General features: G+C 33.8%; 1 protein-coding gene across 2 annotated transcripts; it reads right to left on the bottom strand.

Annotated features, from left to right (window-relative positions):
* Positions 1–3472: 3472 nt before the first annotated feature.
* Coq2 (ubiquinone biosynthesis protein COQ2, mitochondrial) lies at positions 3473–12595 on the bottom strand. 2 transcript variants are annotated; one of them, XM_068771123.1, is made up of 7 exons: positions 12445–12595; positions 9330–9731; positions 8169–8344; positions 7296–7443; positions 6262–6455; positions 5087–5275; positions 3473–4340 (listed from the first exon to the last, which is right to left on the bottom strand). In XM_068771123.1, the coding sequence occupies exons 2-7, from the start codon at positions 9700–9702 to the stop codon at positions 4158–4160; spliced, it is 1263 nt and encodes a 420-aa protein (XP_068627224.1). In that variant the 5' UTR covers positions 9703–9731; positions 12445–12595; the 3' UTR covers positions 3473–4157. The 2 variants fall into 2 exon arrangements, with proteins under 2 accessions (XP_068627224.1, XP_068627225.1); XM_068771124.1 differs by lacking the exon at positions 12445–12595 and adding an exon at positions 9904–9960.

The raw sequence follows: 12595 nt of genomic DNA, 5'->3' as shown, positions 1-12595 counted from the left end.
ATTATTGCTTATCGGTGTTACTATCACAAGCGAACGTCAGTGGCCATAGATAATTACCAATTTCCCATTTATTTTAAATATTAATGTTTATTTTATATATAATTAGAAGGAATGATTATATATTTAAGAAAAAATTCTACAAGTTTTTATATAATTTAATTATACATTTAAAATCAATTACTGTGTATTATTTACAATGTATTATTCGTATTATTCGTCTTGAGAAAATATATAACAAATACCGCAAATAAATTTTATACTCCAAGAAGTACGACAAAAAGATACAGTAATATGTAATTATTATTATTGTAATGTTTTGCATCTCCTTGTAATAATGAAACAGTTTTACACACATTAGCACACGCACGCTGTTAGTATAGTAATAGTTTTTTGAAGATTACAATTAAATTATAACATTACAATTTTCCTAATTATCATTATTGACATTTTAGTCAATCTCAGACGACGAATCGTAATTTTTTTCTAATGAACTACATTGCGACGATATTCTTCTCCAGTATCATCGTTCCGAATATTGTCGTCGCCACCAGCCATGCCAGTGACTGTTGTGCAAAGGAGGGGAAAGTTTATATGTATATAAAAAATATTGACAATCACCTTATTACATCTGATTGAATTTTTGACTAATACTTTTTCACCTGCAGTGGTACCTCGATATACGAGTGCCCCAACATACGAGTTTTTCGAGATACGAGCCGACGAGCAAGTAATTTTTTGCTTTTAGTTACGAGCGAAATTCGAGATACGAGTTCGGTTCGGTAGTAACACGCAGTCGCGCCATCACGATCAGTTAGCAGCGTGCTTCCGCTGTGATAAGTTTTGTAGTTGTGTTCGCGTTTTGTCTGGAAGGACCACTTTAATATAGCGATATGCCTACAAACTATCGATCAGGCCTGGTTGGGAGTTACAACGAGGACCTTGACCTCTGCATGGAAAAAGCTGTGACCTGAGGCTGTAGCTGAAAGGATCTATGAAGAATTGGAACCCGGTGTTTCAGTAGAGGAGGAGATTGTATCTCTGGGGAAATTCATGGGCGTAGAGGTGGAAGGGAGAGACGTGAACGAGCTCATCGAGGAGCACACCCAGGAACTGACGACTGAGGAGATACAAGAGTTACAGTCACAGCAGCATACTAAGGTTATGCAAGAAATTGGTTTTGAGGAGTCAGAGGAGGAGGTTATTTCTACAAGTGAGATAAAGGAGATCTTAGGAATGTGGAAGAGAGTTTCACAGTTCGTGGAAAAAAAACACCCAGAAAAAGTTGCAACAGGTCGTGCATCTAACCTTTTCAATGACACTTGCCTAACTCATTTCCGGAACATTCTGAGAGGGAGGAAGAAACAAACCTCCTTGGACATGTTTTTTTTGAAAAGGCCTACTGGTGAAAGCGAGAAAAATGTAGCGAAAAAGGCAAAGACCAGTGAGGATATCTAATTTATTTCTTTACTTTCTCTTTTTTGTTTTTGTGCAATAAATATTTGATATTTATAAAAACGTTTTTATTATTCAAAACCACGTAACAAAAATAACTGGGGTGACATTTTGGAGGTTGGAACGGATTAATGGTAGTTCAATTGTTTTGTATGGGGAAATTTGTTTCGAGATACGAGTAATTCAAGATACGAGCAAGGTTGCGGAACGAATTAAACTCGTATGTCGAGGTACCACTGTATTTATAAGCTACTATTACTTTTTTTTAGGTCTCCATACACTTTTCCTTACAATTGATGATCTCTATTTCTTATATCTACATCAATTACTGACAGCTAAGCTAACGTCCCTTGTGCCAGGTGACTTGATGAGAATCAGCCTAAGCCATCTAAGAGCTTGGCCTCCAATTTAAAATTCTCTACATTATGTTTCGTACCGAGCCCACGCTTTCGAGAGAGCTCTTGAAGCCATAACAGTACCAGTAAATGCCGGCAAATCTAGATCTACACCGAAAAGAAAAGAAACTCCGAAGAGTTATTTGAAGACCATTGACAGTTATGTTTGTTTTCTAAGAACCTTGTCAACAACAACCAAAATGTTGAATAGTGACCAGGGTAAAAAAATAATATATAAAATGGTAAAACCTTTATTAACAATTAACATTTATGTACATAAAACACACACTTTTAATATTACACATTATTTAAATATATATAATATTTTTACTATACTAATTATTTATATATACTATACTAAATATTTATTTATAATAGGAATTAATTTTTTTTCATTTGTTTTAACAGACATTGAATACAAATTCTTATTTTTTTTTGTCCGATAGAGGCTGTGAAACAAGGTCAATTAAGACTTAAAATTTGACAAATATTATTTTATATTTAATGAGAGTTAAACACATTAAACATTTAATATGAAAATTTAATTAACAATTTAAAAAATTGTAATAGGTAACATTTTTTCCGACATTCCACATTTAAAGTAGTTTCCGGACGTTAACGACAGACAATCTGTTTATATGTATGTCAAAAATGTGACATTTGGCGTTTTCATTTATTAAATGGAAGAAAAATGTACATCATTATTTATACGACTGCCTATTGACTGAATGTAGTCTGGTAACCATTGGCTCTATCGGGGTACCATTTGACATGTCACGTGATTTGTCAATGAAAATGGCGGGAAACGTGGCAAGATGGCGGCCGTTATATCTTCAAGTACCCACTAAACAAATTTAAACGGAATAAATATATTAATAATTATTCAATACAGGAATTTTAAAATTATTTTCATATAGATTTATAAAGTCTAAATTAGGAGTTGATGTTGCATCAGCTATTTATTATTGAGTCTCTGGTCCGAAAGGTACCTTTTCACTAATAATGTTAAAATAATTGACGATTCAAGTGTATGTAATATACATATCTATACACATACATATATATTGCATTTGCTACATTACACTTCCATAGTCAAATTACTTTGAAATTCTATAGTTTTTTTCACTAGATACAAAATGCATACTTTGCGGTTGGTTGAATAAAATGATCACAATTTTATTATCAAAATTTCACCAATAAATTGTATGATTGAATAGATATTTTATCATTTCACCAAAAATATCTTTAATTTGTACACCAAAATTAAATTTAAATAATTTGTACAATTTTTTATTAATAAATCACTCTAGATATTTACTAGGTATATATATTATTGTTAATCCTTTGAGGATGGTTGATTTTAATTGTCATTAATGAATGTACAAAATAACTGACAAATATATTTACATGTATACAGGCCCTCCGTTAGGTGGTAGACCGATGCGAGCAGCCCAAGACTTGTCATTGTGGTGATCTTTGGTGAAGGCCTATGACTTGCCTTGGGCATATTGTTACATCATCATCATCATTTTTGCTGCACGACGTCCATTGCTGGACATAAGTCTGAACAGATTACCAATAGAACCAGTTGTAAGCGGCTTGGATCCTTAACAAGGCGCACCTTGTGAAGGTTCCACATTACACTACTATATTACATCAGCAAATAAACAATCTCGAACGCAATTTTACTGAACAGGAAAAAACTTAACATCTAAAATATACATAACTAAATATTTTTGGTAACAAAAAAATACTAAATATCGTTTACAACGGATAGTTTAGTTAATTATACATATGAATAATAAATATAAGAACCATTCCAACCTGCATATCTCTAGACTTAGTTAATAACTCTCTTATAGGCCAATATGTACGGCAGGGGAGTCAAACTCACGGCCCATGATAAACATTTTTGTTGATCAATTTTAAAAATAGTCTAGTTTCTCACAAAATATAAACAATTAGTGTAGTATGATGACAGAATTCGAATTTCAAATTTAAATTTTTCTGTAACCGTTAGTCAGAGGAGCTGTGGCGTATTTAAGTCGATCCAGATGGTTAACTAGCATTGCTGTTCCGGGAGGACGTTTTAAATGTAATGATTATGCATGAAATAATAATTATTAGTTAAATTGTATTATTTTTACAAATGTAATATTACCCGTAGTGTATTATTCGTTACATTGGTACGGACAGAGTTAAGAATGATTGTGCCATAGACTTCATGTTCATATATGCACAACTAACCTAAAGTAGTACCTTTCATCTTAGGAAACGACATCTTTATTACAATTGTTCTATCAAATAAATTCAGCTAAATATACAACTCTTCGTTATTTCTATATTCTCTTTGCCCATGTTCTTTTGTCTATTCTCAGCGTATTGTCTATAGCCTCCTCCGATGATACCAAGAAGGATGATGAGACCAACCATAGAGTTTGATTTGAATTTTTTCGCACAGTCACTTGGGTTATCCGGATTTAATGTGTAAATCTGAAACAGGAAATTAATTATCAATATAAACTTATCATTTTTCCTAACATCACAGTGAAAGGTTTAAAAGGATTTTTTTTTGTAAAAGGGCACTTCTTTGACACCTAAAAAAGTATATTGAGTAACATTTGTCATTTATTCCTCTTTTCATAATACTTTTTTCATGTAAATGGTACACGTTTCTATATATGTATAAATATATATACACACAAACACACACACACACATATATATGTTTGTATATATGTGCAAGTTATGCTCTGAAGTGTAGTAAATTTTAATTCTTTTGTTATTATGTACACCCTAAAGTACTCTTTACTTCACTACTACATTTTTTTAGATGTATTTTTTAGTTTTTTGGTGTACAATATAGTGTAAAATAAATTAATAAATATATTTTCAATTTGTATTATGTCAAATACCAATAAAAAAAACTTTTTTTGAGACACAATTTAATCTAGACATTAATATTGAGTACATAGAACATACCATATATGTATTGTATTACAGTTTGTAGTGTAATACATTATGTATTTATGGGGTTATTGGAAAAACGTAAAAGCTTTAAAGGGTGAAAGTAGTGCTCATTGGTCAAAATCACACCATATAAAGTGATCACTCTGAAATATGTAACATCTTACGACATCTAATCAGGGTTTTGTCATAATACTCCCCGTCCCAAAAACCCCGATTAGTCCCCAGTATTGTTGGTGTATTAGGCTCGAGATCCTGTGGGCAAACTTCACCTGTCTTCCAGCATGTAGAGAGTATAGTACTAGCGCAGCATAGTACGGCAGGTCAAGTCCGGCAGCTGCACCTGCTGCACCCAGGGATCCCACACTGGCAACCAGAGCACAACTCAACGCCGGCTTGGTATGTTCTCCGAAGGTCAAAGCCGTCGACTTCATGCCTATACGGGCATCATCTTCTTTATCCTGGAATAATATTTACTTCTTATCATAATATAAATTGAGAGGTCCAAGCAATGGCAGTCGAATCGTGGAGTATAAAGAAATCCATAGTCTAATGGACCAGAGGATTGGCAAGTTGGAAGTGACAGCGGGCAGACCACATAGTGTGAAACAGATGGCCACTTCAAAACCTTGGAGTGGACAGTTAAGGTCATCAAAGAACCTAGACTCAGTTTCCAACCAGTCGTATTTCAGTCATGGGGTAACCTCCAGCTGTGGACATCCTATGGCAAAATTGGTGATGAAAATGAAAGATTGGGAATTTTATACTGATCACCAAAAAAAAACAGATTGAGTTTGATGTGGGTTTTTCCTAGATAGGGCGTTAGGAACCCTAGTATAATAACTTCATAGGGGGTTCTATTTGAGATACTAATTTTTTTCGGGATTATCTGACATTTTTAACATGATATAAATAAATGATACATGGTAATTGGTTTTAGGTATAAAACCTTTAAGTGGTTGAATATATAGAACAATAAACAAATAACACTGAATCTTAGGATCAAGAAGACGCGTGATCTTGAAGTTATTTATAAATTTTTGGGTACAATTCTCGAAAATTGTAACCGAGTACTATCTCGAACTTACTAAGACCTTATCCGTAGTATAAATAGGTGTACTTCCCATGACGACAGTTCATTGTTGTTTTTCAAGTTATAAGATTAATATCTACGATCAGTGATAGAAAGTGACTATTCAGTAAGTTATTTGGACAGTGATTTCTTGAGCTTGGAAGCGTAGTTTGGACTGAGCGAAAGTATACTTTGTGTTAAAGTAGGGTGACCATCTGATTTGTGAATAGAGGACTCCTTGTGAACCAGTGGTGTTTCATTTCGATTCAGAATCCACAGAACATAACAATATGTTCACAACTTAAAAACACTACTATACTCATACATGTTTTGATGTCTTTTTTTGTGAGGTTTCTTAGTACAATTTAAACTCACCTGGTGGGCATAAATCGTGTCATACACGACCGTCCACGCCAACGCCCCGGTGTAGAGTGGCAGACATACCAATGGTTCGATTGAACCTTGTATAGCGGAATACCCAAGCAACGCGCCCCAGTTGAAAGTCGCTCCTAAAAATATCTGTGGGTAGTTTGTTATTCTTTTCATCAAGGGGTAGGTCACCACAAACACTGTAACAAATTGTTCTTCGGTTACTTTATGAGAGTCATGAACTGGTAGACGCGTAGATGGAGGTTTTGGTGGGGGTTTTCCCGATGATTGGAAAGGTCCATGTCTTGCAGCAGCCGTCTAACAGCTGATAAGATAATGATGAATTATCCAGTAATGTCTCTAATAAGGATAGGAATTTTCCAGATTTTATAATAAAATAATATCTTAAGTAAGAAAAGTTGTTGACTTTGTTGCACGACTACCACCGCATGTGTGGAAGTGGCTAAATATAGGTCCTTCTCTTACTTAGGATGGACTTCCGCAAGGTAACGCCTGATTCCATTAAATAAAATAACATCTTGTTTCTAAATTTATATAAACACATTTCAAACCAATTATTTAAAGGTACCAAGGCATAGTAAGCACTTAGTATTTAATTTATGAGGGTAGATTTAAAAAGCATTTATAATGAGATTAAATTTTTCATGACAGAATCAAAATAACTTTCTAGAACAATATTTACCCACGGCGGGACTAACGCTCCACTAGAGGGCAATTTGAATGTGGCCTTAAGTCTAACTTATTCGCTTTAATATAAAAATTATTTAAATTAAATATTGCATGGGAATTTTAATTAGACTAATGTGGGAATAGAATAATGTTTGAATAAGACTGTTCTAGATTCTTCTAGAAAAATCCAAGATAGTATTAAAAGTAAAACATTTTGAAAGAAAAGTTTGTATTAAACAAAATCATAAAACTGAAATACTTTGAGAAATACATTTACATCCACTAAGAGATATACACATGTAAATGAAAAATATCTCCTAATATATAATATACACGTATATGATACTCACACATACTGCTGGCCCCTAGGACTATGCTATAGCAGTTAAGCTGCAATAGCACACCAAGAGCTAAGCTCAACTGAGCTGCAAGGAATCCAACAGCTTGTTTATCCGACAATGCTCCAGACACCAGAGGCCTGTCTTTGGTTCTCTCCACCTGAAAATAAGTAGGTTATTTTTTAAATTAATGTGTACACACATAGATATCGATAAAGAAAAAATATGGTAGAGATAGATAGATAGAGAGAAAGAAGAAATAGAAAGGGTGAGAGAGAAGTGAGAGGGAAAAAAGAGAAAAAGATATGAGAGATCATGAAGGGAGGAATTAAGGAGACAGTGAAAATAAGAGAGAAAAGGAAGGAGTACGAAGGGGATAAAGGAGAAAGAGAGCCAGGGAGGAAGAGATAGGGATTAAGAAATGTTTGGTTTGGATAAGAAATATAAGTTGGCCTGAAAGTAATGTCGTTTTTTAAGTTAAATTCACAGGACTACATTTTTAACAAGTTTTTTTTCTAATCAACGATATGTTCAACTTCATTATCAACAACCTTTTGCCGTCTTGTATAGAAATCAATGCCGAAGCGGTAACAAATCAATCGGTTTTTTTGTAAAATATGTCGACAGAAACGACATTACTTTCCGGTCCCTCTAATATATTACAAGGTAACATTAAGAATATGATAAAAAACAATGTGAACTTTAAATTAATCTAAGGAGACAATGCATGTATTATCATAAAAATATTTTATTTAATTTTTTGTTACAAACTTGTATTATGTCTCTTCAATTATATGATTATTTTAGATGTAGATATGTCTATCACCATTCTCATAACCACTTTGAACTAAACACAAAGATTTATGTATAAAATATAATTCTTACCTTAGCATCAACATCCTTGTCCCAGAGATCATTTATCGTGCAACCAGCACCTCGCATCAGACCAGCTCCGAGAAGAAAGAGACCAGCTGTCTCCAGGGTCGTGTGAAGTGGCACTGTCCCCGGTAGAGAAGCCAGAGCTATTGACCACGAGCATGGCCAATACAGGAGGTAGACACCTGGAAGAAGTCAACACTAACCAGATGTTCATATAGACAGTTCAATATCACCCAAAAATTTGATATCCAGATGTGTTTTTACTACTTTTTATAATTACATGCTTATTGTCAATGTATGTTTATATTACACCTTTCTCATTTATACAGGATGATTGATTATAGGTGAAAAGGCTTTAAAGGAGTGAATACATAGGTAAAAAGCCTAAAAACTTTGACACTTATTTGCAATCACCCTTTATATGTACAATCAAATAAATAAAATTATGGTTTCTGTAATATCTAAATAACCATTTTTTAGTACATGTATATGAATATATACACTACATGTACAAAAATCCGATTTTTTCATATATTTGCGTCTGTCTGTTTGTTCCGACTGATCATCTCACGGTGATGATCTCATCACCATCATGACTGGATAGATTTTGACGGGTCTTAATGTCAGGTAGCGGATGAGACAGCCTTCAAAGCTTCTACAATTATATGTAATTATAAAATTGTAGTGTCTGTTTGTAATATTAAAATAACCACTTTTTAATATATTCCTATGATAATGATAAGAAGAAGGTACATATACCGAAATTAAATTTTTTTTTTTGTCTAATCTCTGAAATGACCCGACCATTTTTAATGAGACTTGTACTGGCAGGTAGCTGATGTAATAAGGAGTAATTTAAGCTACTTTTATTTCAGAAAAATTCTTAAACATTAAAAAAACTAAATAAAATACTTTTTTTAAATTACATGCAAACATAGTCACAGGCACAGCCAGTTCAAAAATATGTTTATTTTTTATCTGTTGGAATGCAACTGGCCAATTACACAGGGACAGATAATTAAACAGTGATTAATTTAATTAAGCAGTAATTTCAATTTCGAAAATGAAGATATAAGTGATATCTTATCAAAAAAGGAGCATTCATCCCATTAAAGCTTTTACACCTATAAATAAGCATCCTGTATATAAGATTTCAATCCAACTTACCTATGGGTCTGTCCCACCTGGCTAATTTGACATATGGTATAATTTTCTCATTCCAAAATTCACTCAATCTAACATCCACTTTTTTCTCTGCCGGCAACAATTCTTCTCTGCTCTCCTTGTCTATGATTATCTTAGGTGTGGAGGTTTCTATCACAACTTTTTGTCTACGATGATCACTTTGAATTGAATAAAAACGCGCATTCTTGTACCTTACTATCACAAGTTCATTTTTATTACACAATTGCCCACACAAATATTGTTGCAGCCCACTTGTGGGTATGTAAAGAGTCCTCTTGAGGTTCACAGAGTTTACTATCCGTTGTAGGCATTTCAGATTCGTTATTTTTCGACATATTAAGTTTGTATTTATCATTTTTGTTAAATTTTCACAACATGTTGTGTCTGGAATTAAAATATATTTAAATGCATTTAAATATAGTACAACAATTATAAAACTGTGGTTAGAGTTGACTTGCATGCAGCTTCTTTAAATAAATTCTGAATTTGAATGTGATGAATGCAGAAACGACAGGTGTACCTGTGACATATATATAACCTACAGAAGGATTAATACCTCTGGAGCGAAAGTTAGCTCATTTCTGGAACAGGCTTCTAAAGCAGCATTGGTAGAATCATTTAAAATTTAAAGCCTCCCTGACTTTCTACATGGGGCTCCCTGAGCTCCGACCTAACCCCCCTCCCTACAACACCATAGACTTAGCAACTGCATGATTAACCCATGGAATTATGAGAAGTTACCTCTCTATCCGGGGTCACTGGTAGCTATCACTGATTTGAGTATGACGTTAATTTATGGGACACTCTTTTCACAATATAAAATAAAAAATTGATATATTTGAAGTAAGTTGAAATTTAACTACATATAAAATGTTATAACTTGTTTAAATTCATCATGTAATTAAATATGCAATTTGTATAATTTATACATCTCATGTAATAAACATGAACACAAGGAAAATTTTAATAATAATTCCACTATATGAAGGTTATTGCAAATGTAATGTAAAAAACATATTATTTGTTCTTTAGTAACCAATCAATGTGTTTCCTTAAATACAATTATTTTAATATCTGTTGATATTAAAAATACAATAATTGCTTTATATATAATTTTAATATTTATAATTTGCTTTTCAGCCAATAGGACGCCTATTGCACGCTATAGATCTCCTCCAAAGATCATCACTATGACCAGTCTTACGCTGCCCACATCCCATACGATCTTTTGGCCATTGGCCCCCCTAGTGGGGCCCACGCCGCGTTTCATGGTCGCCACTCGAGAACCTATCGCCCCCAACGGCCATCGGTGACACGAGCGGTGTCCCGCCCACTGGTACTTCTGACGAATAATTCTTTGAGCTATGTCGGTAATTTTGGTTCTTTTGCGGATCTCCTGTTTTCCCAATTGATCTCGCAGCGAAACTAAGTATAGCCCTCTCTATTAGTCTCTGGATGATCTTTGGGCCTTATGAGGCCCATCATTAGTGACCAAGTCTAGGATCCATATGTCATCACTCAAAACATAAATACTGTTGTACCCCCTGATTAGGAATATAAAGGGTTCATAAGATTTGAAGATCAAGGTTATGATCCAACAAGCATAGCAACGGATGTCCACTCATAAGGTGGTCAGAAACCTTGGTACGTCATCAAAAGACAGTGAATGGCTATTTCTGATTGGTCCTACTGGTTATATCTAGGGGAGATCTATCTGATCATTTTGAACTAAATAAGAATGTACATTACAAGGCACAAATACTACTGTAGCCAATGAGTGGGAATATAAAAGCTTCTGAAATGGCAAGCATATGCAATAGCAAATGTTACAGTGAGCCTTATAAGAAGACATGAGCTCACCCAGTGAGCAATAGAGTGAATCCTGGCATATCCAGGTTCGCTGCAAGATTGAATGAAGAGATCTGAAGAAGAACTAAGGCCACTCTGATGTAGCCTGAAGAATTGCTTGTCTGTAGTGGCAGTAGACATTGTTTGTATAATACAACTTATGTCCAACGAGTGAAAACCATAAGCAGATACATGTGTTGTAGGTCGGTGCAGGCTGCGGGAATTTGCAGGATGTGAACAGTACAAGTACCGGTCATTGTGAAGACCTTTAGAGGAGACCTATACCCAGTGGGCATCTATGGGGTTACATGACTGATACAATTACACAATATACATTTCTGCCATTTAAATGCACAAGATTTCAGATTTGCAGGCTGGCACTTTTCACAGCAGTACAGAATCTCTGATGATACAGCAGTTATATGTCCTAGTCTAGACTTATTGTGTTTAGAAGAATATTGAAACATGTAGTGTTAGTAGAACTTATTGTTCTACGCAAGTTAACATATGTAAACAAAACTTTAGTGATCAAATGCTATTACCCAGTTAATAAAAACATAAAATAATTTCAAATTTAATTTATTTGAGATGAAGGTAGGGCAAGAAGTATAACAGAATCTCTCTATGACCTGCTGAAGGATCTGTGGTTGTCACCAAACATCACCTCACATTTGAAATGAACTTTTAAATCTATATTAGAAGGATCAGTTAAAATTTTGTTAAGTAGGAAGAATTGGGTTGATATAGCTAATGCATTGCTAGGTTGCCCCAACTTAAACCAGGTTGTAAGTCCTAAACATTGCACTCCTCTCCCGACATCGCAATGAACACGGAAACCGCACAGTGAATACGTTGAATACTACAGTAAGTTATGTTTTCACATCAATAATTTTAAAATGTTTTTAGGCAATATTTAATATTTTAATTAGTATAACTATATGTTTTAAAATATTTCCCACAATACAATTACGATTCCTAGCTCGATGTTGTAGAAAAAAAAATCTGGACATGCACAGATCGGAAAAAAATAATACGAAACTACGACAGCCGGCACGTGTATCCAACAATATTCAATTAACTACAATCAAATATCACCTATACTTAAACACTTAACACTCTACCTTAAATCTTTAAATCAATAAACAGTTGATCGTATTTAAAATATAAATATTTAATCAAAATATTACATAACATTCACATAACCTTAACTGTAACGTCTTAAATGTAAAATAAAGGACAAACGACTCACCTTTATTAACTCAAGGAAAAACAACTTAAAAGCTTATAATTGCGTAATTATAAAAGAATTACATTCGTTAACAATAACTATATATTATATTACAAGGTTAAAGTCAAGTTAAAATTCTCGAATAGTATAATGAAATTGTAGCACTTTTCAA

This window comes from Battus philenor, unplaced genomic scaffold, assembly GCF_028537555.1.
Source record: "Battus philenor isolate CCGP_79_NKW_IND1 unplaced genomic scaffold, ilBatPhil1.0.hap1 SCAF_30, whole genome shotgun sequence".
NCBI classification, from domain to species: domain Eukaryota; kingdom Metazoa; phylum Arthropoda; class Insecta; order Lepidoptera; family Papilionidae; genus Battus; species Battus philenor.
Note: the sequence above shows the minus strand (reverse complement) of the source record. Positions and strands in the feature narration are given on the sequence as shown.

What these genes read in the sequence shown, in the direction of transcription:
- Coq2 (XM_068771123.1), bottom strand. Translation starts at nt 9,702, where the DNA reads ATGATAAATACAAACTTAATATGTCGAAAAATAACGAATCTGAAATGC. An exon ending in CCTAGGGGCCAGCAGTATGT is followed by an intron (nt 6,456 to 7,295) that starts GTGAGTATCATA and finishes AATTTGTTACAG; the next exon opens with TGTTTGTGGTGACCTACCCC. An exon ending in CTCTACATGCTGGAAGACAG is followed by an intron (nt 4,341 to 5,086) that starts GTGAAGTTTGCC and finishes TTCCTGTTTCAG; the next exon opens with ATTTACACATTAAATCCGGA.